Genomic DNA, 26393 nt, shown 5'->3' on the forward strand with positions numbered 1-26393 from the left:
GGCAAACTTTATTGTCAGGTGCATATATTCACATGAAATACTTCCTGCTAGTTGCAAACTTGTTACTTATCCTGTGTTATACGTCCTCCTTTCACAATTAGACTGGCCGTTTCGGCTGATCCCCTAGGCCCATGCATGTACAAACGCAAAACAGCAAGTACCACTTTGCCGTTTATGCTCCGCCGGCCTCGAGGTATTCCGTTCGCATTCATTCGTCCCTAGTATCGCTCATGCTAGTCCCCTAGAACAATGTCACAGATGTTTCCTTGCAAACTCCCTGCATAAGTATACTATTCCTTACTCATAGCTCATACCATAGCTCGTAACTCGGTTCAAAGATTGGGGGTACAAAGGATATATTGTATAAGCTTGTGGCACGTACGTCGTGTAGGGTGAGAAGCATGTCCATTGTATAGACGACTTGCGTCCGTCGTGCATGCATCTTTTGCTTCTTATTTCCAAATACTTGCCCCCCCCCCCCTCCCTTGATGGTTTGTCCAGAAGGGATCGATCGACGAAGGGCCCCGGGAACTGCTAGCTGGGGAGCTTCAAGAATCGGCCCCTCGAAATCGTTTCGCAACGCCGCTTCTTGCAGAGTACTATGATTCATTCCACACGAAACGAATTCGAAAAATTGCAGGGCGCGGGCAGGGGCCCCCAGGCAACATCGCGCAACGCAACGTATCCATAGGTATATGCATGCATGCATACACGTCCCATGATCCCTTGTTGGATTGGATACATGCATAGTCCCCTCTGCATGCGCATTTAATAACGCGGGGAATTTGGAATTCTAGATGGTAACGATTGTATACTAGTACCGGCGTTATGGCCTGCAGTACAGTTGTGTGGTCGTATCGTATTTCCCCGCAGCCGCCCCTATTCGGACTTGACCAGCTTCCTCCCTCTTTCATTTCTCACCCTTGACTTATGCTGTATAATACCGCTTGCAATATGGCTCTGGAGGAATAAACAAAGATGATGGTTACCAACCAACAGCCGATACCTTTCTAAACGCGCGTTGATCATACGCTTACGCTGTGACGATGGCGCCAAAAATGATCAAGTCAACACTTCCGGGGGTACAAGGCACCGGACTCTTCCGGAAGTAGGAACATCCGGACCCTTGATCATGATCGATAATATGTGTATCTTTGCATCATTTATCAAGCACCTGGGCGATAGAGGTACCCGGAGTGGAAGCACGGAGCGGTCGGGTAGCTAGCGCAAGCACGATTTGAATATCTTGCTCATGACTCGATGCTTGGGATTGAAAGTTGGGGGCAAAACCACGCATGAGACGCGTGGCCGCGCCCTGCAGCAGGGGGGGGGGGGGGGGGGTAAACTTATACATATACTTAGTTCTGTAGTGATTGACCATCAAAGTATCGCAAGAAAAAAAGTAAAGTATGGGTATGACTTCTCACATTGAACCGTAACTTTGGGCTATCTCGGATCGCGGGCGTTGAAGCGTGTTGTTCAATCGGGACGACGTATATGCGCACATACTTGTGCACGTGCACGTTTCAGGCTTAAGGGAGCCATTTCCCATCAGAGTGAGCATCAGATGGGGTTATGGTTGGGGTGATGTTGTTCGAGCAAGCGCTATGCATGTAGCTAGGTGACTTGTTTGTGGTTGGTATCAACAGGCCAATACAACTTTGTTGATTCTCAAGAATCCTGCACCCATGTAACCGTGAGACCGAAATTGCAACAGGGGGGCTGGGACGTGTATCCTGCGCGTGTTTACGCACTTACTGCGAATTAGCTGGTGCTGCATTGAGCTGAGACCTTCACAGGCGCGTATGACGTATTAACGTATGTATATAATAAAAGTTCTCATGCATGGACGCGCGCGGTGTTGTCGGTCCCGTCGGTATCAACGTCAACTGGCTTGGCGCGTATTCGCAATCGATCTTGCATCTCAAATCCATCCATCCTCAGCCACCCGCGCGCAGATTAGAGGTGGCGTCGTTCTTGATCCACAAGAAGACTTCGATTCCCATCCATCCCACCATGTATACTGTACTTGCAGACGGCGACTATATTCTCAATTTCTCACCACACGCTACGCATACGCATACGCAATTTCCGGTCTCCCATGAAAAACACTTGATTCCACCTCCCACTCCTATCTTGCTTATTGCACGACTGACTGAATCGTAATCGGTACCAGCTATGTTATGACCAGCTGAGCTTTCCACGCCATATATTAGTATCTTCCTTTCTTATTTCATCCCGTTCCCTTCGTGCGCCTCTATACCGGTGTTTCACAACATTGTCACCGAGCCTCGGAGAATCATATCGCAAGTCGGAGGCCGGGACCCAGCGGCACTTCAGCACAGTCATACTAATTCAAGCTCAACAACAAATCGTCCATAAAAAGCAGCCTCGTTTTACTTATCGTTTCCCTTTCAAAATACGACTGCTAAAAAAAGGCTCATTTCCGGTTTGGTCAAGCGGGTTTTGCTGACGGTGGATAGCCTTAAAAGGAAAGCGAGTCCACACCATGGGCTCGGCCTTCTCCGGTCCACGCATCCGACTTGCTTCCCGAAATTGGGAATTGTTCGCACAGACCGTGGACCTGGGCTATGGGATTTTTTTGTCCGTTTGCATGCTGAGTGTGGTTGGTTATTGCTCCCTTCATTATCGATAGATGGGACACGTTGATGCCTGACAAAATATTATTGCATTGTCGAGATCCCCGTGTTTCTATGGTGTGCTTCATATGAGCCATGGGTCTTTCTTGCTCGGATGTAGGCTGATTGTCGGCTGAGCTGATGGACAATTGCGAACACAGCGCAGAGTGTTGACGCCCACATCCCCGGATTTATTATTCCGTGTTTAGCTTTTTCACTTCCATCATTGGTTATTGGAAAGAGCTCATAATATAACAGAGCTTTGATATTCTATTCTTGCGGTTTTTAGATGGGTAATGTCATGGAAAAAGGAGTAAGTGAGAGTGATAACGCTCGGTAATTACATGCGAAGCAGGCATGGCTTGGACAGGTGATAACACGTGTTCAACATGAGGAGGGCAAACAAAGGTGGGAACTAGAACTAGAAATGGCATACATCAAGGTTTTTCACCGCTGTTTTAGTCCAGTTTATGGATGATCGATATCGATAGCGATTGATATGTACACGTACCATATCCCAGCGTTAGTTCTGTTTATGTATGTAAACGACAAAAAAAAGGAGGCACGTACATACACACACTAGTTGGTTCATATCGATAAATTTAAGCTGGCCATGATCCTCTTTGATCGTTCAATCGGCGGGCATGACACCCCAGCCATCTCACCGATATCGGTAAGATGATTAACGCCAGCGCGCGTTCAATATTCCTATGGGTAAGTTCTATATGGCTCCGTTTTAACCCGGACGGGCGATATACTAGTGCTAAACAGCTTAGCCAGTTACCGTGCAGGATAGCGGCCATATGTTGTGTCACTAGAGCAATTTACGCGATCTTTTTTAGCTCAACGCAAAAATGCGTTTGTGCAGGGGTTGTATATGAGCTAGGGTTGATGGAGGGCCCCGTCTTGGTCCAAAGTAACTAAAAACGGCAAGCGCGCCTGGGCCTGCTTTTTGCGGTATACAAATGCAATATGGCAAAGCATCAGTTTTGGTGTTATGTAACCCGTGTTTTGATCTGCGGTGAACTTGCATATTGTAGCCGACGGCGTCAGCCGCTCGACTGATATCTCGTAGCGGAGAACGTGCGCAAGTTGAGAAACCAGATCATTTTTTATCCTTCTGCACGTACTCTGTCCACCAATAACCTATTTCGTCCTTCCTGGTTCTTTGCATGACGACATTTTTGACCATAAGGTCTGTTTACAGATTAACCTCGCATATGTATTGCAATGAGACAGAGATTCCTTTTCAACCAAAGCTGCAATTGCAACAAGTGCACCGCTTGTGTAAGGGTTTTCTCCAGCAAGCATCAAGTGTTACGTATACATTGTCCTCACAACCGCGCGTACCTGATTCGTGAATTGCAGCGGTGAGATCTCCAAAATCGTTTCAAGTTTTCGATTTCTTGCAAAGTTTCTTTTTTTTATGTACATGCATATTTTCATCGCTTGCCTTGGCCACCCCCTGGTTGCTGCTGACAGCCTACCTTGACTGCCCTGAATATTATTGGATGAATTGAATTCGTCCCAAGGGATCGGGCAGGCTAAGCACGAGGCATGACCACTGCAGCGGTCTCATGAAAAGGAGTCGCCCCGTGCCGTTTTTCTTTGCGGGGGCCCTGTCTGGACTTGACCGGTACAGCCGAGATCTATCGAACCTCCTGACAGACACAGAAGAGAATCTCTGCTTTCACCCGCCATGCATTTCCAAAGAAGAAAAGCAGACGGTTCCGGCTCGAAGACCGATTCGCTGGGTCGGGGCGGGGTCGAATTGTTCGCCGTTTTGCAACCGTTCACTGACACAAACTCATACAAATTATTTTTGGGTCTTGATGGGCCCGGGCGGGGCGGCCCTGGGACTGAGGACGACCGATCTAGACCTCAGAAAACGATCCTTATATCCGCCACATGATCCTGCATGGGTTCATCAAAATCGTCCATTTTACATACATAGCGGGGAGGTTGGGTCATACATTGATGCGGGCGATTTTACGGTACGAGATATCTCTCTCAGTTATACTTATTGTTAATTTCTTGCTTTGGTTTGATCCTTTTACTTATCATCCCTGGCTAGACATGAACACACAGACGGGAAGGGAGCGAGCTCTCTACGGAAGAGCGATTGGGTGCGACAACAATCGCATTCCGTCGATTACATCCCACTATGCGATGCTTCGTTGGAGTGCTTGCACTGTACTGCATTTGTCTCAATCGCGCAAGTCGGTGTGTTCTCCACACTAAAATCCGCGCTAGTTCTTCTATTTAAACTGAGGACAACCAATAAGGAAACAGCCAAATCGGACGACGTATCTTCATCCTCTCCAGCTGACATGCATGCATGAGTGATATTGATCAGATCGGTGATCAGCTTTTGGTGACTCATTCAGTCGATCTGAGCCTATCTCCCTGGATACGTCTGAGGCCGCCTCGCCTCACCCTACTCACCAAGTGTTTGCGTAGCCGCAGGTGAAGGCGAGGATACGCCCTAACTTCGGCTCAGGCTTGCCGTCATCCGAAGATGGATTTTCCGCACCTGTATGCTCCGATTTTTTCTCGATGGAGAGATGAGGCAAATCACCACTAGGAGCTCGACTCCAGGGTTGGGGGTCCTGTGTAAGATTGGCCGTCCCTCTCTGGCAACAAAGAACGGATGGCTCAACTGCCCAACCCAGTCATGCCCGATTCCACAGGGTTCTTGAGCCCTTGGGGCAATTCGCAATTGAGAACAAGCTATATTGCTTTCTTCGATGTTTCTTCCGTTCGGCCGCTGCGGGTGGCGTTCGAGAGCAGGGGTACTGTACCAACCCCAAACCCGGGATACCCAGCCCTTATCAGAACATTTCAGGCGGCGAGCCGCCTTGCTCACTTTAGGCATAGGACGGACGGAAGGTTTTTTACGTCTTGCCGAGTGCTGATGACGACACTGGTCCAATTGCATGGTGGAACTCGCTTGCCCTGACTCGCCATGCCTCGAGCCTTGCCAGGATGATCACACCTGGTTCGTGTCACGCTTGAACAATATCTCAATATGGAATCCCGCAGATCGCTCCACCGTTCCAGCCCTGGCCCCACAATATTACCCCACATCTGATTGGGCGGCGGGATGAGGCGATCGTGCAGCGCTCGAAGCTTTTCTCTCGTAAGCTATCATCCGCTGCTTTGTCTCATTTCCTGGCCACTGGCGAAAGCGAAAGATTGGTTGCCTGACCTATTGGAATAAAACTTCCAATTCAACCAAAGCTGCCGGTTGAGCTTTCGTAATGCATATCTAATTGCACGATCTGTGGTCACAAATTCGGGATAGTGTCAATGAAGCATGACAAATCCTTTTTCTGTATTTGTTCTCTATCGTTCGGACAGCGATCCTAACGGCTCAGACTGATATTCGCATTGTTGATTGCAGCCCTTGTAGATCAATCCCTTGATTGCGTAATCCCGCTCCAATCATTGCCGTAGTTGTATGTAACTCGAATGCAGGGGGGGCGTTGATGGCAACTCCTCCTTCGTCCCTATTTTGTTGTAAATTTCCGGTGATATACCGTGGGCTGATTTTCTTGAAAGTTCTACCCCAAGCCAAGCCCCTTTTAGAAAGGCAGGACGGCGGTTCAATGCCGCACAAGGGCCGCCCAGTGAAACTCTGTCGCGACCATACGGTATCCTATAGCATTAGCACGCGCAGCTCAACACCAATCGTGTGAGTCCGAATTACGTTCGGCTCTGTTCTTCCTATGTAGACCGCTGAATGCGTTCAGCTTAGAATTGGGGGTCCGCGGTAGCTCCCCATCCCATCAATCACCAACTTGGACATTTTCGGCGAGTGTGAACTTAACTGTCCGCACCCGTAGCGTCGCGTCGTTGTCGGGTTCTCGCTTCTTATTCTGGCGACTCACGCTGTTTGCGTCTGCTTCTCTGACTCATTTGATTCTAAAACATCTTGTTTGACGGAACACATACCCGCGTGGAAACTTGAACGATTATCGAGCGGGTTGGCACCGCTTCGGCTTTCATCTCCGCTTGGAGCCTCAGTTCAGTTGGGGATCGGGTATGGTATCCCGGCTTTCACAGACCGCCGGTTGGCTTTATGGCTAAACTTCTATCAGCATCATTTCTTGTTGTGCATGTAAGGCTATGCACCAGCACTCAACTGAGGGGATGCTTATATCCCCGGATGGGCTTCGTCGCTCAGGTTCCCACTGGAGTTTCACAACTTCTTTCCAATGAGGAAATGGGTCTTTTCTCTTCGAATGGATAAAATTGATGCGATCAAAGCACATGGAAAGAAGTTGGAATTAACGTTCATGTCACTCGTAGGCGCTCTGGTTTGCATGATGAATACCGAAGCGCACAACCCTGGGTAGACTGATGAAACCTATGTACCACTTGCTCTGGGAACTCGAAGCCTCGGACTCCGTGGCAAGCTGATGATAGCGCAATGCCACATTCCATCTGGACATCGAATTGTTCCTGTGGATGTCGTGTTGTGTAGCATCTTCCCTCGCAATATTGGACTTTGGCGTACTTCTTGCGACGAGCATTTCTCGAGTTCCTTTGTCCCGCACATGCTTCGTAGCTAGATTAATTTGATCGTCTTACCTGATGAACCACGATCATTTGCGTAAGCGTAAGAATGCATACAGCTTCGAGTGCCGCTGGTTATTATTGTAAGAAGTGTACACCATCTCAGGGTGGGGGCACAATGTGGGTGTGGGGGGATTGTTTGCGCCTCTCGCGGCAGGGGCCCCTCAGCGACTTCTCGAGGTAATCGCATAACTCAATTCACGCTAAACATCAAGAACATCACTCGAGCTGCACTCATTTGGGCTGTTGTATCGACCAGGTCCTGATTGTATTCTTTTGTTTAGCCACAGGAAGTGAATCAGTTCATGGTTTGGGTCGGACGTCACCCCACCCCCACCGATTGTCAACGTGGGGCTTTGCGTCAGGCTCAGTTCCTACCGCCATTGACGGCTGGGTAGACGGTGGTCCTCAAATAGGTGTCTGCGTGCTAACTTATTCAACGGAGGTTGTAGAAATTAGGGATGCCGCATGCCACGCGTTGGTGCTTAACTGTACGCTTCTTGCTTGCAAAGGGTTTCTTTGAATCGTCATGATTACTAACCACAGGCAGGGATGGAAAGTTATATCCTCATCCTGATAGGCCGGATTGTAGACTTGTGTGGGTTCTTTCCCTTACTTCCTAATTTCCCTATCCCGCCTTTTTTTGAATCGATTGCTTTCTTACCTTATTCCCTCGGTGCTAGGCTGACATCGACTGAATGCGGCTACCTTGAGCCCTCCTCGATGTGCGGAACACGCGTTCTCCTGCTGGGTGTACGTGCTGGCCCTGTTGATGTTCATCTATTGAAGGTGCCCGGATGCTTTTCCATGTTCCTCTTTTCTCTGGATCTTGACCTGAAGCTTTGGACAAGATCAGCCAATATTGACTAATCGGATTCAGTTCGGAGTTACGCATACATAGCTGTATTACCTGCCACATGTGCATGTGTGGACACAGAAATTGCAATACATGCTTGCTTGACGCACTGAAACGTGCTGTCTGGTTGCCGTTTTCTGATGAGGAGATCTTGATACCGCTATCGAACGGGCAAGGGCCTATCTTCCCCGCCATATGGGATTCAGTTCAGTACGCAGCCCGCTACGAAGCTGCCGTCATTCCTTCCCTTGGCTGGGTATCCGATTGAATGGTGCTGTCGAAATCTATTCTGGACTAATGGGCTACCTGGAGATTCGGGTAACCGATTTGGTCCAGAGTGAGCAGGCTTTTTTGTTAGCAATCTATGAGTGAGAGCGTTGTCGTTGTGAACCTCATCCCGAGTCTCTTGCATGCACGTGAGATATATACAGGATTTTTTATTTGGCATCGTTTTCAAGATATTTCTAACAAAACGCGAAGTTTCCAGGGGTCCTCTAATGTCCCGATTTAGGTGATACATTCAATGAAAAATGCCGAACCGTGGGACCTTTCGTGCTAACCAAATAAGTCTACAGCCGTAAAAGGCCATGCGAATTCGCTTTTCGAATTTGGTTATCGCTGAGATATTTGTAATAATTACAGGGCAACGTTGTCCATGTATGTACAGAGTTGACTGCAATGCTCAATGTTGGAGTGTGTGTGAGAGGAATGTGTTTCCAGTGTGTGTCCATCAGACACGCAATGCATGGCTATTTGGGGTGAGGATCCCAGTCTGGTGAGAATCCACTATGCAAGGGGATTTCTATGTGGAGCCACCTGGCGCGTGTGCAGGGAAGGAACCTTGCTGATGGAGAACATCATGTACTTGTTGAAGGTCCGCAGACATTCTGGTGCTTCTCGAACTCGTTGGGCATAAGCGCCTAGCTGGTCAGGGTAAATTAACGCCTGCCTCCTGCAGCCATACTATGGCGGTACCGAAAGCAATTGGGAAATCAGCCGGATCACCAAGGTGTGACTGTCGAATTGGGGTAAATCTAGAACTTTCTGCTAATTTCGACGGGCGTGGGGCTCGGAGTACGGAGTGCTTGTTAACGAAAACAGCATCGAATTTGGAAACCTTAGGTATTGACACAGCTCGCTTGGTGCCTCCTGTGTGCGTGGGCCCAAAGAAGGTGGTCCGTCACCCAGACCGAAGATTTAGTGTGGAAAATCATAAGGAAAACGAGATATTAGCCAATTATTAGGGTATAACCTAGAGGTTCGAGTCCCTGTCACTTTATCTAAGAGAATGCATGAGAGCACGGCCTAGGCTAGTTGAACATGCCTAGGCATGAACGTCGTGGCTCTGAGAACATTTTCACGGAACACGCACCTCCGTCGATACGATGAAAAGGATTTCATTGATGTATCATCGGGGCTATAGGCCATCGAAAAGTGGAAGGTGCCTCTGAAAATTAGAAGAAAGATGATTTTGTCAGTTTAAGTTTTCACCAACATAAAAGAAAATCATGAATTTCTTCCAGGTACGCACAGAACCATGTCAGAAAGCAAGCCACTGTTTCTTTAAGTTGCCTCCCATCATGGACCCGGACCGATAGTGATTTCTGGGCACACAACCACTTCGCTTGAGATCTCGATGGCCCAGAACATTGCAGGTATGGTCAGCTGTCCGATTTCGTGAGACGGAGTCAAGGTTGGCGAGAGATTTATGGAATGAGGGTCTCCACTGATAAGACAAATGATTGGCCAAAGTATGGTGAAGGGTATGGTGAGGGGCTGGAAAGGTTAAGTAGGCGAGCCGATCACAATCCATCTCCCGATCTCCAAGGAGAGATCGTAATAATCACGGTAAGATTGGGGGGCTGTTGGAATTCAATCCTGCGGCAAGGTATCTGGGTGTCGTGTAAACCCTCGGTGGGAGATAGCCACATGATCAAATTCGCATCATGCCACAAGCGCACAGACCATGAATGCATCGGTCAATTTAATGAATTCAGGGCTCAAATGAAAAAGATAATGATAGACGCAGAGTATGAAATGATCGGCCTTTCATAAAACCTTCGTGACGCCATCGGGGGATGGCAGATGGCAGGCTCGTGCGGCATGAAGGGCACTGACGGGCACATATTCGGAGGTGGAATCTCGGTCATCCCCATGTCGGGTAAAACAAAGATAGTGGGCAACCGGAGCTGTATGTACCTGTGACCGCCCATGCCACGGGTGAGGCTAGATCTTGCCGAAAAGGGGGTTGGGTGCATTTAGGGTGCTGGCCGACGATGAAGATCATGCGCCACAACATTTCCTGCAATCGGTGTGTATGAGGAGGCTTTTCGTATTTCTACCTATGAAGTGCGGAAATAGGTTGGTCATTCTGGAGAGCAGCGTGGCACTTTATCGCCATGGTTTGTACATGGTTTGTAGAAAGAGAAGGCACCATAATCATAATCGCAGCATGGTAAAGCTGAGACGGGCCGGGCAAATAACTGAGATGACAGGCCAATTAAACGAGAATTTGTGATATCGGGGATGAAATTCACTAGGAAGCAATGATCACTCCTGGGGGCTTCATAGATTGAAAAAACCGGAGTGAATGAAGAGTAAAATTTTCTGAGTGCATGAGACTCAGTTTCCCTCTGACCCGCCGGGTGAGAGATCCAGACTGGTGGAAATTTTTTAGTGATTGACCTCAGCGGTGAGAGTTGGGATTTTGGCACTGCAAGGGTCAAGAAACCGATTGAGCAAGGGAGCACAATGACGCAATGGAACTCGTGGTCTGTCCCCATTAAAGGGAGAAACTAGAACAGCTACAGTAGTTATAATGCGCTGAATGATCATCCAGAGCAGATGCCTTGTTCAGTCGCATCCCATGACTGATGACGAGCGCTGCGCGTGACACAAATTCCGGAACAAAGTACCGGCCACGCACTCGCTTGATGATAAGCAACCACCACCAAATCGCACTTTAGGGGGGATCTGGTAAGGGCTGGGCTATACGATCGGGGAGGAGTATATATCGAACACGAGTCTGGGCTTCGAATTCGGCGTGGGGGTGGCTGTGATTATGCAGAACGTGCTAATCATCATCATCATCGCAACCCCACGCGTCCTGGCACGAATGAGCAGGCCACCGTTTTTAGGTGGGTGCATATTTTCGTGATTTGCCTACAGAATGCTGCATGCTGAGGCGTGCTTGATTGGGGAGTTATTGCGATGGGCTCATGAAGGGTATATCGCGGAGGAAAACTCAAAAAAGGGAAAAATTCCGAAATAGCCAAGAGACGCCAATAGAAGCAAGAGTACAATACTAGTGTCAAATTACGTCCATGAACGTTAATTCTTGCAGAGCTGAGAACGATGGTGGGTGGACTCGCTGAAAGTAGACACCTTGATCCCATCAACACTTCAGCTCCACGCCAATTACTCAAACGAAGGGATACTCATATTTGCGCGTTCAGCACTAAATCAAGCGTACCCATGCACAAACGCATCATTTCCCACTCAAGTTCGGCATCGCGTGTGGCTTCACACCAAGCAGAATTTGAGTGTCTCGTGAGGGTAGGATTTGCGTTGTATGCATGCCGATCCCATGCGCGGCGAGTGAAGGGAAGGGCTGAGTAATCCGGCCGGGGACTCCGAATGGCTTTGCCGTTATTTGAAATACTCGGACGTGCGCCTGCAAGTCGCAATTGAGAGTGCACATCGCCAGTCTGGCGACATCAGGTGCATTTCTTACAGGAGGTTGACAGCGTGCTTCGACGCTCAGGAAGCGAAAAGCACGCAGCTCGTTACGTCAGCAAGTGTTTTTCATGTAGGATGTAGTAAAGGGAAATTACGAAGAATCCAATGACTACCAAAATCATGATCAGCAGAATAGATTAGCTGAGCCAGCTGAGCCGCATGGTTTGTGAGCAAGCGGGGAGGTGCTGTCCAAACATGGTTCCGCGGACCGTCGAATATATCCGGGTTATCTCACGAAGAGTGTTTCACGGATGGCAGAGGTGGCTTTATAATGCAGAATTGATGGTTGAGTGAATGCCCTTGTTATAAAAAAGGGGTTGCAGATCTCCGGTTCAAGCAGGTGAGTATAGGTTATGAAGGAGAGACAATGAGGGCCTACACAGAATGCGGGTATGAACGAACCGCAGATGGGATATATGGGGGTCCAGTTAGGGTAGACTGTTGTTGAAAATCTTGGGCGTGCATCGCCGCTCTTTCCTATGGATGGTCCGTCCCTGTCGTGTTTGTGATCGAGGGAGACATCTTCGGCCTGGATATGCCTTCATATAATCACATCACATGGAGCTGTATCCGCGCTGATTCGATAGAGGCGTAGATAGTATATTGCGGATACGAAGCGACTCTGAACGAACAAGCGCAAAGGTTGCAACCCAAGGGACCGAAGCCACCTGCGTCATCTCGTTTGGCGCTGCGAGTGAGCGGCCATGGTAGAGGCAGGGATGATTCGGTGTACCCAGCCCGAATAGTTGTTTCGGGTTTCGAATGGCTCAGATTCTTTAAGTGGTATCTTTACGGATGATGGCCAAAGTGGCATTCAATGGAACGATCCACCGAAAGGGGACGCGTGAGAAGACGACCAAGTTTCTCAGCCTTCTGTACTAGAGAAGTTGCTTCTCTGTTAGGCATGTTGAAGTAAGACACTTTGAGAAGCGACTCCGCACCAAGGGCGACGGCAAACTTCCGTTCATGGTGCAAACTGCCTACATACCGATGGCAAGGCTGGTATGAATGCAGCTTGTCATCTGTCGGGAACTTGAATATGCAAGACGATAAACGGTGCAGGTGTTTCCCTGCAGGCATAACTTAAGCAAGTGCCACCTTTACAACCGTCAACAAAGGCCGTCAATATGAATTAGAGGGTGTAAAATCAGGGAAAAAAGCTTTCGTCCCTAAGAACGTTCATGACCGCCTAACGAGGCCGCCGCTGCCGATGGTGCCGTATCGAGATAAAAAAGAGAGGCATCAATGACAACCCGGAAACAGAAGCGTTGAACATCAGCAGCGGGCGCACGTTGAGACGATCACACCTTTCCGCAATGGATATCGGATAAAGTGGGGTGGAAGAATGAGATTTAAGGCGAGGGACGGGCACGGCGCTGAGTGTGGTGGCCGCGCGGTTTGTTGCACTACGAAATAACGATGGACGATCCATTGAGTGGAGTCCCCGCAAGGAGTGGGAGGGGACCAAAAAGAGCGAAACTTGCACATGAATCGCCAGCATTGAAAGCGCGCTGTGCTGCACCCAGAATTGGCCCCTGAGGCACTTGGGCGAGCCATTCTGGCGTGTTCTATCTCCTCTCGCGCCATGTAGCCGAGCAGAGTGAGGAATCCGTGCACGACTGCGCCAAGCAGTGTTCGAGAAAAATCCAGTGGATGGCAATAACGAATGACCGGAAACTCAGGAACAAAAGAAATACGGGTTAAGCGCCGTGCACAGGCATAGTGCATGGCCCGGAGCGCATGGGAAAAGCTAAGAGGCTGAGCAAGGGCAGCGCTTTCGAGTCATGCCGCTATTCCGAACTTTATTGCTGAGCGGTCCCGGCGGAAACAAGCAACACCAAGACGCAACCGAATACACTCACCACATCCGACGACGAGTGTGCAAGATCACCACTTGGCCCCTCCTGCTCACCACGTTCCTATCTTAGAGACTGTTACCTATTCCACATACAGGACTGCGCGAGCACCGCCCACTATGCCTTTCTAAGCTCTGTCTAGCAACAGTCCATTCATGTCCTACCATCCGCAACAGAACGGTATTCCATAACCCCTCTTTTAGCATTTCCTCAAACTTATCAATCTTCCTATCGACAGCCACGCCTACTCCAAACTCAAAGGCTGATCAGATCGTATATCGTGTGTTCCACAAGCTTGTCCTGGTAGTTACCGACGCGCGAACACCTGCTAGCCCTACTACAGCTTCTCAGACAAGTCCTAATAATTCAAATACTTATGGAGGGAAAGATAACGCCTCCGAAGCTGCAAACGAGCCCTCGAGAGGAGGCATTACCCCCGGTGGGATGCCTGGTTCATCAACAAGGGAAACCAAGCCTCCTAGGACTGACAAATGGGTGAGTCCATATTTCACCTGCCCCTAGGGTCACTCTCCGTCTACTCTGTCTTGTGGGTCTATTGTAAGCTGGGGTACTTCAGGGGAGCGTTTCATTCCGCTCCGTTGTGACCTTCCCAGGGTGTGAAGCTGCCTTTTCATTTTCGTCTTTCAGCCATTGGTGCCGTACTGACGAATAGATTTAGTTCAACTTAGAAATACCCGACACGAATCTTTACAAGGCGACACTCGAGGCTTATCGTTCAATTTCGACATCATATGCTTCGCATGCAATTCCCCCTTTACATATCTCAGTTCTCCTCTCTGTGCCACCCCTTAATAGTAGCTCGGGATAGCCCTTGTGCACCAATTATCGGATTCCAACAGTAGTGGTGTAACGCCAACGCGAGTGACCCCTCCGCCTCGGTATATTCTTCTCGAGACACACACTCTCACCTTATCACCGTCTTCGTCTCTATCAGCTAGCTCAAGTTCATCTTCGTTGAACGTAGAACTTCCGACAGTCTACAAGCAATGCATTTCGTTGTTCCGCAGTGTGTACACCATGCTGCGAGCGCTTCCAACATGGAAGTTACAGCGCAAGCTGAGGCGGCGAAGCAACGGAGTCGCACTTCCATTTGGAGGCTCTGGGCTCAGTATTGAGATTCAGGTTGGTGTTGGTCGACCTGTCGTCGTCGACGATGACTCGGTTGCAGGCTTCGGTGGGTCTTCAGTGATAATTTAAATTCGATCACAAGGTTTACCAATGACTTGAATTTCTACAAACTTCCCTTGCGAATCCATTCAATCGTCGGATGACATCTTAATCTTTATTTGGCAACTCCTGACTCTCAGATGCGCCGCACTCACAACCGCCAGAAAGCCTTGTCACCGAATCCATTTCGTTCCCTCCGATCCCGACCCCTCTTGGCCATTTTGGACTTCGGACAATGTATCGCCTTCATTCAAACTATAGCCTCGAATCCCTCGAATCATTACTCTCATCCCACTTCATGACTCCCGCGATTAGCCCTTCAAGTGGTGTACAGCCTACCAAGGTCAAGGTGGACGATGCACCTGTTCAATTCACACCTACCATTACCACTGCCTATCAGCGCCAGCGTCAAGTGTCATTGGGATCCGGTTCTGCTGCGTCTGCCGCAGGCGCCAGAGTAGCACTTCCATTGCCATCATCCAGCAACACGAGCAACACCTCTTTGTCATCGCGCCCTTTCCCTAGTCGTACCGGCCCAAGCGTGGATCCCGGGACAGGAACGTCACCCCTTTCCACCGCTCCTGTTCGAACGAATGTCCCACATTCGCCCATTGCGTCCTCTCCACCTTCGGTTCCTCATTCCCCCAACAAACCAGCGACGCTCAATCTCCATTCATCTAATTCGTCAATTTCGTCGTCGCCCCGCCCGCGGAGGATATCGCCCTCAATCCTTGTCTGTCATCTGACCACCACTTGCCGGGTGTGGGAATGAGTGGAACAGGTGGTGTGAGTACTGCGAGTCCTAGGCTTGTGTTTGGTGGCTATGGGAGGGATGTTGGGGACCTGCCGTTCGCAGTTGGGTTGGGAAGCGGGAGAACTAGTGGTTCGATGGATAGGACGAGGAAAGAGAGCCTATTGGGAGGTAGTAATACTGGTGTAAGTCCGAGTGTCAATTGCGGTTTGCTGATTGTCTGGCAAGAAAAGCTGATGCCGTGGTCTTCTGACTTGGGATAGGATCGCGCACAGACGTCCTCGCCTATTCCAGGGGCCTCAACAGCACGGCGGCCTTCGGTGACATCTATTCACCCTTTTAAGTCCGCCACCGTTGCTTCATCGCCGTCTTCTCATTCGTTATCAATACGCCTCAACTCTCCACTTTCCCCGAACCCATCAGCTCAGAGCCAAACGCAACAGGGAGGATTACTGGCTGCCATAAATGACAACAAGAAAAAGTTCCCTTCGATAGGTGGTGGCTCTCCGGAAACCCATGCTACTTCGGGTGTATCGTTACCTGTGATGATGCCTGCGCCACCAAAGCGCTATTCAAGCAGTTTCTCGCACAGACATACGTCCAGCGGCATGAGTGTTGCTAGTAACGTGGTGCCTGGTGCCGGTGATGGAGATGGAGGCTTAGTGATGGGCGTTGGAGTCCCAAGCAGCCTTGGAAGGTTCAGCAGTGGCACTAACGCGCCAAGCAGTCTCGGGGTGGAGTCGCCTTTCAAGAGGAGAACAGCTTCGGAAACGGTGTGTGCACATCCTTGCATCTCGGGATTGACACATGTATAACTTCATTCCCGTTTAGCTCCTTACTATGGCCTCTGAAGATGATGAGCTTTCGAACTTTGTGAAAGCTATTGATACCCGTGCCCCACTCCGGGGCGGCCTTGACTTCGATGCTACCCTTCCAACAATGGCCGAGGAGTCGCGACGATCATCTCGCTCAAATCCCCCGTCATCCGTTTCGCGTCATCCAGGCTTGGGTGGGGTATCTGGCCCTCAACGTGGACCTTCTACCGTGACTTCTCGAGCTGACGTGGACGAAACCCTAAGGAGAATGACTGAGAGTTTCAGAATGGGAGTAGGTAGTCTCGAGGGTGGCATGCGAGCAAGGAGACGAAGGACAGAGAGCGCCTCTGCCACCTTTAGTGGGAGTGGTGCCAGTAGCAATGAGCGTGAGGTGAGGTTTCCCCGACACGGTGGAACTGGGGCTTCAACCCTAACCGAGGAGGGTTCTGCGAGTAGCGTGAGTGGGAGTGCCGGTATTGGTGCTCTAGGAGGAAGTCATGGTGGGAGGAGACCAAGTAATCTTTCGACTTCATCGCTTTTCACACCGGGGCACACGGGAAGACAAAGTTATGAGTCTGATCAGCAGATTGTAGGAAGGATGGAGCTGGGCAATGATGGGAACCCGCAGGCTCACATGCAACACCGAAGTCACGCTGAAACATCGGCTAGACCTATTACTCGACCAAATCGGCCTCGTGCGTATTGAGGTCGATTTAAATTGGGGCTCAGAGCCCTTGGCTTTTTGTTACCACACTGTGCTAAATGTTCAAAGAGTTGCGGCATCCCGGACGTCCAGCGGCCAGCCTTCACATTTTGTTTTGTTTCGTAACACCCTGCACTCCTGGCCAATTTATGTCCACGCTCAAACTTTCCCCCCTACCTGTCCCCACACTGCCTCGTTGTTTTCTTGATGTGGTTTCCTATTTTTACTTCTCCTTGATATGTATTTTGCTTCCTGCCTTTCTTCCTGCACCTGCGCCAATCTGCCAGATGCGGCGAAACATAGAGCCGACTTTTAGCGTACTTTCATTCCATTTACATTTACCTTGACTACACAGATATATACCTTCTCACCTGGACTTGCAATTCCAATATCAGCTTCCTCAGCTTACAAGGATTGACTCGACGATCTGGTTTCTACCCAATCTTTTATTGTACATTCACCTCATTCTTCCTGTCCCAATATATTTCATGATCATCACACACATCCAGCCCCTTAACCAATCCATCGTTGTTGCTCCGCGTCCATCGAATCATCCCCAGTTTTCCTCGAATTACAGAGAAAATTGCTGCGCGGGATCAAGGCATGATCACACACGCGCTCACGGCAATCAAAAAATCAAGCTCAACAAATATCATATAAGTTATAACCAGGATAGTGCGTACACACGGATGAGGTCAACTTCTTCCCGCGAGTTTGGCCGCCCATCCAGTGTTCCCGTTAGTAACTCGGTCAGGGACCCGAGAAAATCCGTCGTGTGCCGTGCATAATTAACCCAGGCAAAACCAGATCCACACTCTAGTATACCGTGCCGGTGGTTTTTTTGATGGTGAGTACGTCAGCGCGTGAATCGTGTATGTGCTCCCGCGGATCGCGATAGAGTACGTAAATCGGACAAACGCCACGGTCTAGTGTGCAACCGGGACTACAGCATCAGTGTCTGCAACAGGGACGTACACTGTGACACGAGGGGATATATAATACAAGTAACGAAGGTTGGTACATCTAGATGGAGGTCCCAGCAGAAGTCCGAGGATTGATGAATCTGAATCCCCTGGCGAAGAATCCATAACGGAAGATATAGCAGGATGCATAAATTTGAAGCAAGCACTGATTTACTTATGAATTAGGGTTGGGTTTTGATTGCGCAGTGTTGAAAGTGTACAGAGTAAGTTCAACATGCGAATCAAGGATGTGTCGTTTAAGCTCCTGCATGAAGAAGTGGGTGGAAAACATCGGCGAGTCGCAACTCGTTATCAACTCACATCTCGTGCCAGAAAAGTACTCAAACATGGCTCATGGGGTTTTTCCAACACTGGACATGGGAAGACCTCATCCTGTGGATCTTGCTGTGTGTAGGGTGGTGTGTTGGATAGAAGGGCAGTAGGCTGGTTCTGGCTCGAGGGTAAGGGCACTGGTTCTGACTTCGATAACAGCGAGGTATCTGCGGGTGGCAAGGCTAAGGAGGCAGGCGAAGTTTCACGGTACTGTGCGTCAGTAACATCGTCATTGATGTTCGAGAAGTCAGGTGGAGAAAGGGGACGATCGGTAGGCAGGGTCCCACTCTGCTGGGTCTGAGTAGAAATTGCAGGGTTAGGCTCGTTCAAGTTAGACTCAAGCTCGACACCTATGGGGGCTCGGATCCGCGCAATAATTCGATCAACAAGCGCTTCGAAACTTTTCGGCTCCAACTCTACATCAATCCCAACATCACTGAGTCTGTTGAAATGATTCCAGGGCTCCAGGAGGAAGTTGAAGCGTTCGATGACATCGTCTATGACGTATTCGATGGGGTAGTCAACGTCCACTCCCACTGCGGCGAGGCGGTCTACGTGCTCCTTAAATTCCACTGCCACCAGCTGCAAGTCGTGCAAGTCGTTTTCCAACTCCGAATGCTCTTGCCGCAGTTGTTCATGACGAAACGTAAGACTCCTATAATCGACCTCGAGTGTATCGATGTTTCCAGTGACAGTTCTGATTCCTTTCTTGTTGAGAATGGCGACGCGGGTGTTACTTTGGTCGAGTTCTTGTTCAAGCCGTTGGATCTGCGTCCTATAGAAAAGCTGGGCCTGCTTGACGCCGTCGTTAGCCTGGGAGGCTGCTTGATCATTCTTTCTTTCAAGTATGCGATTTTCTTGACCTAATTTCGCTGCCGCGTCTGATGCATGCTGGTACCGCTGGCGGAGATATTCAATACTGTCTTTCGATGACTGATGAAGTTCTCGTTCCTCGTCTAAAGAAGCGCGTAGACGGGATGATTCCTCGGCATCGCTGGATGTTTGAGCAATGAGTGAGGCAATACGCTCCTCCGACGCTGCGAGTGCCCGCTTCAGCTCCGCTTCTCGATTTGCATTCCCATCTTGCCGAATATTGGGACCCTGGTTACTAAGTTCGTGCCTGAGTTTCTGAATCTCGTCTCGTTGGGCTTCGGATTCACGGTTGGTAATATCGTTGCCGCTGCTCTTTGCGTGCGCGCGTAGGCGATTCGCGAGATTGTCCACCTGTGTCTTGAGATCTGCTATGAGTTCCTGCTGGGACTCCATCCTGCTCCGGGTAGAGGCCATGTCATTGGAGGCATGAGCAACGTTTTTCTCTAGTCTAGCGATTGTTCCCGCTAGCTTCCTATTCACTTGAGAGAGCTCTCGGTTGGTGGAACGTGCTTGCTCCAGTTCAGTACGCATCATTGCGAGCTGGTGCGTGAGCTCCTGAGCGCTGTGATCATGCCGGGCATCCCGTTCCGCCAGCTCCTCCACTTGGATACGCAATTCCCCGATTTGCTGTTCAAATGACGGGGCAACCTTGTTCAGTTGGGATTCTAAAGCCACATTCTGGGCTCTCAAGGCGGCGATAATAGCATCCCAGTCATCATTAGAAGAGATGTGGGGCTCGGAGGAACGAAGAGCCGCGATAAGCCGAGCCTCAACATCCGCCTTCTGCTTCCGTAGGTCATTGATCATGTGGTTTCTGCTGTCAAGTAGATCCAAAGTCGATTTGAGCTGCTGCGACATAGATGGATTAGAAGATGACTGAGATGTCTAGAAGGAAGGACAATTAAAGAAGGAGATGAAGCGTTTCGAAAAAACGTACAATGGTTGTGTCCCCGGCATTGTCACTTACGGTCGCCGGTACAACAGACTGAGTCAAGACCTATATTCAGGTAGTTAGAAAACCTAATGTGCGGCCAGAGTTCCATGATGTGACGTACAGTTCTTGAGTCCAGCCCTGCAGGTTCATCATTGATCCCAGAATTGACCATGAACGCGTCATTGAAGTTGCCCGCCACAGAAGGTAGTAATAACTGAGCCGCAGCATGATTGTCCGCTTTGAAATCCTTTCTCGTATCCGTTTGCCGATCCGACGAGGCACCCGTCTCTTGGCTGGGTGGGTAGTCCTCAACAGGTGACTCTCGCCTGACACTCTCAGATTCTCGAGGGTTAGCGATAGAGGGAGTTTGTAAGCTCATGATAGCGAATGACTTTCTTGGCTGTCCGTTGTCCATCGAGGAACGGGAAACAGTGGACTCGGAACCTAAGACAGGATTAGACACAGAGCAAGTAGGGTTGGTTGGAGTGAACGAGGAAATGTTATCAGTTGGTTCATTCCGATGTAAAGTTTTGCTGGGATTAGGCTGGGAAGAGAAATTCGCGGATTCAATGGGGTCGGACCGTTGAGAGTATGATGGGGCCTTTGAAGAGACAGGAGAAAGAGGTGGACGAACGGGCAATATGACTTCCGCTCGATATTGAGTGGGTGATACCTCCTTGGACTTCGCCGGGCTCTGAGCGTGACTGGTCCTTCCTACTTTCCGGACAGAACTTGATGCGTTCTGTCTCTGGGAAAGAGCTCTGGTGATGGGATATGTTTCATTCGTTCCCGATTCTTCTGATACCGAGCTACGTCCGTTGGAAAGGCGAGTGGGTACGTTAGAGTTGCCCCGCACTAGCTGAGATTTAGTTTCAGATCGTCGCGATGGGGAAAGCAAACTAGCAACAAAGTCAGCGTCGGAGTCGGAGTCGTCGTCAACCGACAAGCTCGGTGTGTATGTATCATCGTCATTGAGTCTGGAAGACGGTTTAGATTTGGCATCCTTCTCCTTCATAGGATATTGGGAAGTTGGTGGGGCAGTCCCATGTTCACTAGTTTCAGGAGACGACGACAAAAAAAGTTTCCTCCTTTTCCTTGTCGCGGAGGCAGACAGTCTTGAGGTGCCAGACTTGCGGTGATTTAAGCCGAAGGCCTCGGTAGCTGTCCTCTTCGACTCCCGCAATTTCCCGTTCTCGCGCGCCAATCGAAGTTCCCTTTGGCGATCTGTTTCACCTAGAGGCGCCAATTGTCATCTAATGGAGCGTGATGAGGAGAAAAGGTTCCCCTGCTCACGTAGCATCTCATTTTCTCTTTTTTGGGTCTCCCATGATTCTATGAGCTCCCTGGAGGCTCTCCTGGCGGAGATCCACTCATTCGCCCAGGTTTTCGGAGGTTTCCCGGGCTTGGGCTCATCCACCCATTCTACGAGATAGAATTTCTTCCCGTGATTATTAACCTTTTCATCAAGGATGCGTGCGTCCCACTGAACAGAGAAACAGAGAAGTAGGTGAGGCGAATATCTTTCCGGGAAACTCAAAGGCTAGCGTACTTCATTGGAGTCTTGCGATCGTGTTTTCTCAGATGTCGAGGGAAGACTGGATGACATGAGTAAGTTTCTTGTAGAGGACGAAACTGTTAAGTATTGCGCCTTTTAGTTCCCGATCATCTACGGGATATCACTGACAGCACAGAAACAGGTCAGTGGTCAGTGTGGCGGTTTAATGTCACACGTGACAGAGCCGTATAAGGCAACCGCACTTTGCAAGTATGAACGAATCCACTGTGGCCGCTCTTGAGAGCCTTCCCGCATTATTGACATCGCTATCGGAGCACCCGTACAATGAACCTCTGCACTACCAACACGTTAGATTATCCCAAGAAGCTGGACTTCCTCAATCAGAAGTCAACTCTGCCCGAGAAATGCTCACGACGTACTTCGCAGCATCTGATGGTACTTTTTCTTGGCATGACACATATAGTTCTTTGACGAAACACCGAATAGATATATGGCTTCCACTACTTGACGTGGAACTTGAAAATGGAAAAGCAATGAGGCAACCCTGGAAGAGATTGAAGCGCTGTTCGAGCGCGCTGAACAGGACTACTTTTGTGAGTGAGTCAAAGATATCAGGGCTACGGAGTCTGATGTCTGCTTTCGGCGTATGGAAAAACTATAGCTATCCCTATCCTCGCGGTCCACGCAACATTCTTGGCTCAAAGTTACGAGGCAGCGCTAAACGACGGGACTAGCTTCTTGCCTTTCAACTCTGTCAATGAGAAACTTAAGCTCTTAGCCTCGCGTGGTGGTGCGCACACAACTGAGGTGTGTCCATTTAGTTGACCCTTCATGTAGGCGATGACGTAGGGGTTTCGCACCTAGGGACATCGAGTTTGGAACATATGGCGGGACTGGATGACAAATGCGGTCGAGTCGTCCAATGTATTGTTTTCCTTGGCTCTTATCGTTTCGCTGACATTTCCCCATTCTTAGGGACATGGAAGGCATGTGCTGAGAATTCTTAGTGTCATGTGGCATGCCTCGCTGACCAGCCAGCTGCCAGAAATGAGAGGATTGAACTTCTGAAGGTCGAATATCTCAAGAGGATTACTACACCCCATTCCGGTCAGCACCTTTATCCTTACCCCCATCTTACGCGGCCTGACTTCACCAAGCCAATCATGAGACCTTTCAGGAATATTCTACTTTTGTATCTACATATCTCCCTGCTTCCGAGTATGAATCATCACTGGTTCATGCATCGCAGTCACGTCAGCCAGCTTTAGCGGCTTGGCGAAATCGAGAACAGTATCAGACAAATCTCGTACCTCTTTTTCCGTGAAACGCGCAGAACGTCGGCACTGACCACATGCCCATCAGTACGATCCTCAAAGCTTCCAGACGCATCTTGCAGCAGAGCAACGGAAGCGTACAAAAACATCAGACATCAGAGTCCGCGATCCCGCACCCATCATCAATTTATATGAGCGCGCAATAGCAGATGCTGCCAAACGCAAATCAGACGCCTTACTGTCTGGGGGTGAGGGCGATGTGAAAGTGGCTGAGGCATGGCTGGCTTTGTTCTGGAAAAATTACACTTCATTTCTGGTGAGCACCTCTGACGTTTGTCCCATAGCTCGCCAATAACAATGAACTCTATCTGCCAAGTAGCAAGACGAAGTTGACCCTAACAAAGACATTGTCGGAGATATTGCGACCGATACTTTCGTGCTTGGCAGAGCCATTCGTTCCCTCCCAAGCAATAGTGATATATTAGTGGCTTACGTCCATAATCTGGTAAGTACATCGGTATGTTTCAGCGAACTTTGCATTACTGGGACCCAAATGTCATCGAAAGGAGCTCCACGGACGTTGGGACCAGGTTATGGGTGCGTGCTGCTTGGACGCATATGCACCCTTGGGCTTACGCGTATTTCCAGAAATGTACCAGCGTTCAACGCAGATATTACTTACTGCTGAAGGGATATCAGATGTCTCCTTCACCATATCTGCTTCGATGTATCGCATGATCCGTCACCGTAAGTAACTCGATCTGTTATTTTGTTTTTCTTAGAATGTTGTCTCATAGGGCAAGATGGTGACGGAACTCTTTTCTCCGGCCTGACGGAGATTATCGAGGATGCGACAAAGCGTGTTAGGGCTGCTGGGGGTGATGACAGGCTTAAACTTGAGAAATTGCTCGTCAATATTGTAAGTGACCTCCTGCACCGACGCAACATACACGCTCAATGGTCTCCCGAAGCTACTATATCCGTCTGGATTGCCTCCGTCGGATGGTGAGGATGATGTTTCACATCAAGCTGCGCAGTCGGTCTGGGAGCAGGCCGTTAAGCACAACCGAAAGTCGTGGCATGTCTGGATTGCGTACGCAGACTTTTTAGTGTAAGGATTATTGAGGGCTTGGACGAATTATCGCTGATTGAGTTCCCACAGACATACAATCAAGGATCTTCAACAAGCTAGAAAGGCCTTCAAGGACATGCAATCCTGCCATTTGGCTATCGATTATCCGGAAAGTGTGTATGAGGCCTGGATCATGTTCGAAGAAACGTGGGGGACGGAAAAAGACTTGGATTTCGCTCTGAGGAGGGTGCGCAAACTAACTACAGCTCTCGGTGAGAAGCGATCGAAGGTACGAAGCTTCGTGTGCGCCACTTGTTTCTCGTAGATCGACATACATCTGCAGGATGCATACAAAAACATGCGCTCTCAAACCCAGGTCGAAAGCCAAAGCGGTTCCAGCATTAATCCCATCACCCTTGCGGCTCCGGAGTTGCCTCAGCTCCAAGACGTAGAAATGGAAGGAACAGACAAAACCACGGAGCAGTCATCTAAGCGCAAGCTCGACGATGAACCAGGACCTGCACCCAAGAGGTTGAAGCAAGGTACGCTCTTCAGCCCTCTAATTGTGCCGATCAATAATCTGTCCTGCAGACACTCCTCCGCCACCGCCTAAGCGGTAAGCACCTGCGCCCGTGTAATTTTCGCAAATTTGAGCCGTTGGCGCAGGGACCGAGAGAACGCCACTGTTTTTGTTAGCGGTTTACAAAACAACGTCAGCGATAGTGATCTTTATAATCTCTTTCAGGACGTAAGTATGCATCTATTCCACGTACAGGGTGGCCCGCTCCTCACTCACAATTCCAGTGTGGTGACATACGCGAAATAAAAATTAGCGCCATAGATCCCAATCACTTTGCCACTGTGGAGTTCGTTGACAGTGTGAGTAGTTTGTTTCATTCAGAATGGTCACATATTCACATCCTTCAGGCAAATGTCCCGCTGCCCTTACCAAGGACAGAAAACGGCTACAGGGCGGAGAGATATCTGTGCATCTAGCTTGGCAATCGACTCTATACGTCACGAATTTTCCCGAGAGATATGATGACGCCGCGATTCGTGAGCTTTTCGGCAAGGTATGACCGCTTTTCTCCTGTCGATGCGCCCATCCTTACTGAGCGTGTCAGTATGGCACCCTATTTGATGTTCGTTGGCCCAGTAAAAAGTTCAAAAACACGAGGCGATTCTGTTACGTTCAATACGTTTCTCCGGTACGTTCGTTTGGTATTTTCCCTCTGCAACAATATCCAATCAAGTTCGGGTCATTCAGACCTCGGCCAGAGATGCAATTGTCCTCGATGGGTTTAAGCTGGATGAAAACCGACCATTATCTGTCGCAACATCGGACCCACAGCGAAGAAAGGAACGCACAGATGCTGACGCTAATCAGCGGGAGGTGTATGTAGCTGGGTTGAGCAAGTTTGTGGTAACAGGTGATCTGGAAACGGTATTCAGCAAGGCATGCCAGCGGCTTTTGCATGTTTTCCTCATTAATGACCTCTCAATCAAGTACGGACCGGTGAAGGAGATGAGGCTGGCAACTGACATCGACGGTCGATGCAAGGGCTTTGCGTTTGTGGAATTCGGCGACCGAGTGAGTCCACATCCTCTTTGGTCAGTGTTTCAGCGGTGCCAATGATTGACGTTCAGATTTCGGCACTGGCCGCTCTTGCTGCCAATAATTATGACATGAAAGGTCGACGCATCGCTGTTACGTTAGCGGACTCACGCGTTCGCACTAAGAAGTTAGTCCCCCTAATGCTCCGTTCGTAGAAATCTGGCATTGATGACTCCCTCCCAGGTTAACTCCTGCATCTGGTCTCAGTCGGCGTGCTGACGCGGCCCACCGAAGTGTGCGTATTCGCGGCCTACCGTCAGGTGCTCAAGAGGGGCTATTGCAGCAGAGGTTAGAGAAGCTTTCTGAAGGCGTGAAGCGCGTGGAAGTCTTTGCGGATGAGGGTCAAGCGGTTGTTGAAATGGACAATGCGGCCGTATGTGATCAAACGGGAGTTGCAGTGGTTTCAATTCTGATAGATTTCAATTTAGCACGCTGGCAAGCTTTTACTGATTCGAGAGTTCGACTTCCAAGGACACCAAGCGTCCTTTTCGGAGGAAATTGTGAGCACTTCGACAAAAGGCAAAGTAGCAAAGGGGCTGCCGGTGGATGATTTAATGCCGCCATCCTCCGCTTCGTCCCGGCGGGTGATTTAGGGGCTCAAGGTCCCTTTGTACCCAGAGCCGCCCTTGGGCGTGCAAAACGAAAGGTGGCCATCGGGAACACCAAAGGAGTGAAAAGCACCAAGGAATT

The 26393-nt window shown here is 49.6% G+C and overlaps 6 protein-coding genes across 6 annotated transcripts; 4 read left to right on the forward strand and 2 right to left on the reverse strand.

Moving 5' to 3' along the window:
* Nucleotides 1–892: 892 nt before the first annotated feature.
* On the reverse strand, nt 893–1779 carry EI90DRAFT_3074410 (uncharacterized protein; the record flags this gene model as incomplete). Its single annotated transcript, XM_039061503.1, has 2 exons — nt 1038–1779; nt 893–960 (listed from the first exon to the last, which is right to left on the reverse strand). A coding segment is annotated over exon 1 (218 nt), but the record flags the coding sequence as incomplete, so codon positions are not given.
* A 2304-nt stretch (nt 1780–4083) lies between these two features.
* EI90DRAFT_2221456 (uncharacterized protein) lies at nt 4084–4836 on the forward strand. Its single transcript, XM_039052717.1, has one exon. It carries the CDS (start codon nt 4217–4219, stop codon nt 4667–4669), a length of 453 nt encoding a protein of 150 aa, XP_038911908.1. The 5' UTR covers nt 4084–4216; the 3' UTR covers nt 4670–4836.
* An 8845-nt stretch (nt 4837–13681) lies between these two features.
* Nucleotides 13682–14702, forward strand: EI90DRAFT_2222173 (uncharacterized protein). The gene is made up of 3 exons (XM_039052718.1): nt 13682–13847; nt 13906–14162; nt 14347–14702. The coding sequence occupies exons 1-3, from the start codon at nt 13823–13825 to the stop codon at nt 14494–14496; spliced, it is 432 nt and encodes a 143-aa protein (XP_038911909.1). The 5' UTR covers nt 13682–13822; the 3' UTR covers nt 14497–14702.
* A 3-nt stretch (nt 14703–14705) lies between these two features.
* On the forward strand, nt 14706–17127 carry EI90DRAFT_3019370 (uncharacterized protein; the record flags this gene model as incomplete). The annotated part of the gene is made up of 5 exons (XM_039057352.1): nt 14706–14862; nt 14996–15486; nt 15570–15791; nt 15870–16379; nt 16438–17127. The coding sequence occupies 5 exons, from the start codon at nt 14706–14708 to the stop codon at nt 17125–17127; spliced, it is 2070 nt and encodes a 689-aa protein (XP_038911910.1).
* A 1134-nt stretch (nt 17128–18261) lies between these two features.
* Nucleotides 18262–21832, reverse strand: EI90DRAFT_3129467 (uncharacterized protein; the record flags this gene model as incomplete). The annotated part of the gene is made up of 6 exons (XM_039064197.1): nt 18262–18351; nt 18408–20177; nt 20230–20289; nt 20348–21459; nt 21520–21709; nt 21776–21832. 6 exons carry the CDS (start codon nt 21830–21832, stop codon nt 18262–18264), a joined length of 3279 nt encoding a protein of 1092 aa, XP_038911911.1.
* A 161-nt stretch (nt 21833–21993) lies between these two features.
* EI90DRAFT_3129468 (uncharacterized protein) lies at nt 21994–26296 on the forward strand (the record flags this gene model as incomplete). Its single annotated transcript, XM_039064198.1, has 23 exons — nt 21994–22177; nt 22229–22339; nt 22404–22532; nt 22580–22732; nt 22781–22849; nt 22900–23048; nt 23105–23332; nt 23396–23521; nt 23583–23613; nt 23665–23763; nt 23814–23935; nt 23988–24127; nt 24179–24377; nt 24432–24630; nt 24680–24704; nt 24755–24836; nt 24893–24967; nt 25042–25161; nt 25213–25296; nt 25356–25679; nt 25736–25830; nt 25887–26076; nt 26132–26296. 23 exons carry the CDS (start codon nt 21994–21996, stop codon nt 26294–26296), a joined length of 3099 nt encoding a protein of 1032 aa, XP_038911912.1.
* Nucleotides 26297–26393: the final 97 nt, after the last annotated feature.

Source organism: Cantharellus anzutake (genome assembly GCF_015039405.1).
Source record: "Cantharellus anzutake strain C23 chromosome Unknown EI90scaffold_57, whole genome shotgun sequence".
NCBI classification, from domain to species: Eukaryota; Fungi; Basidiomycota; class Agaricomycetes; order Cantharellales; family Hydnaceae; genus Cantharellus; species Cantharellus anzutake.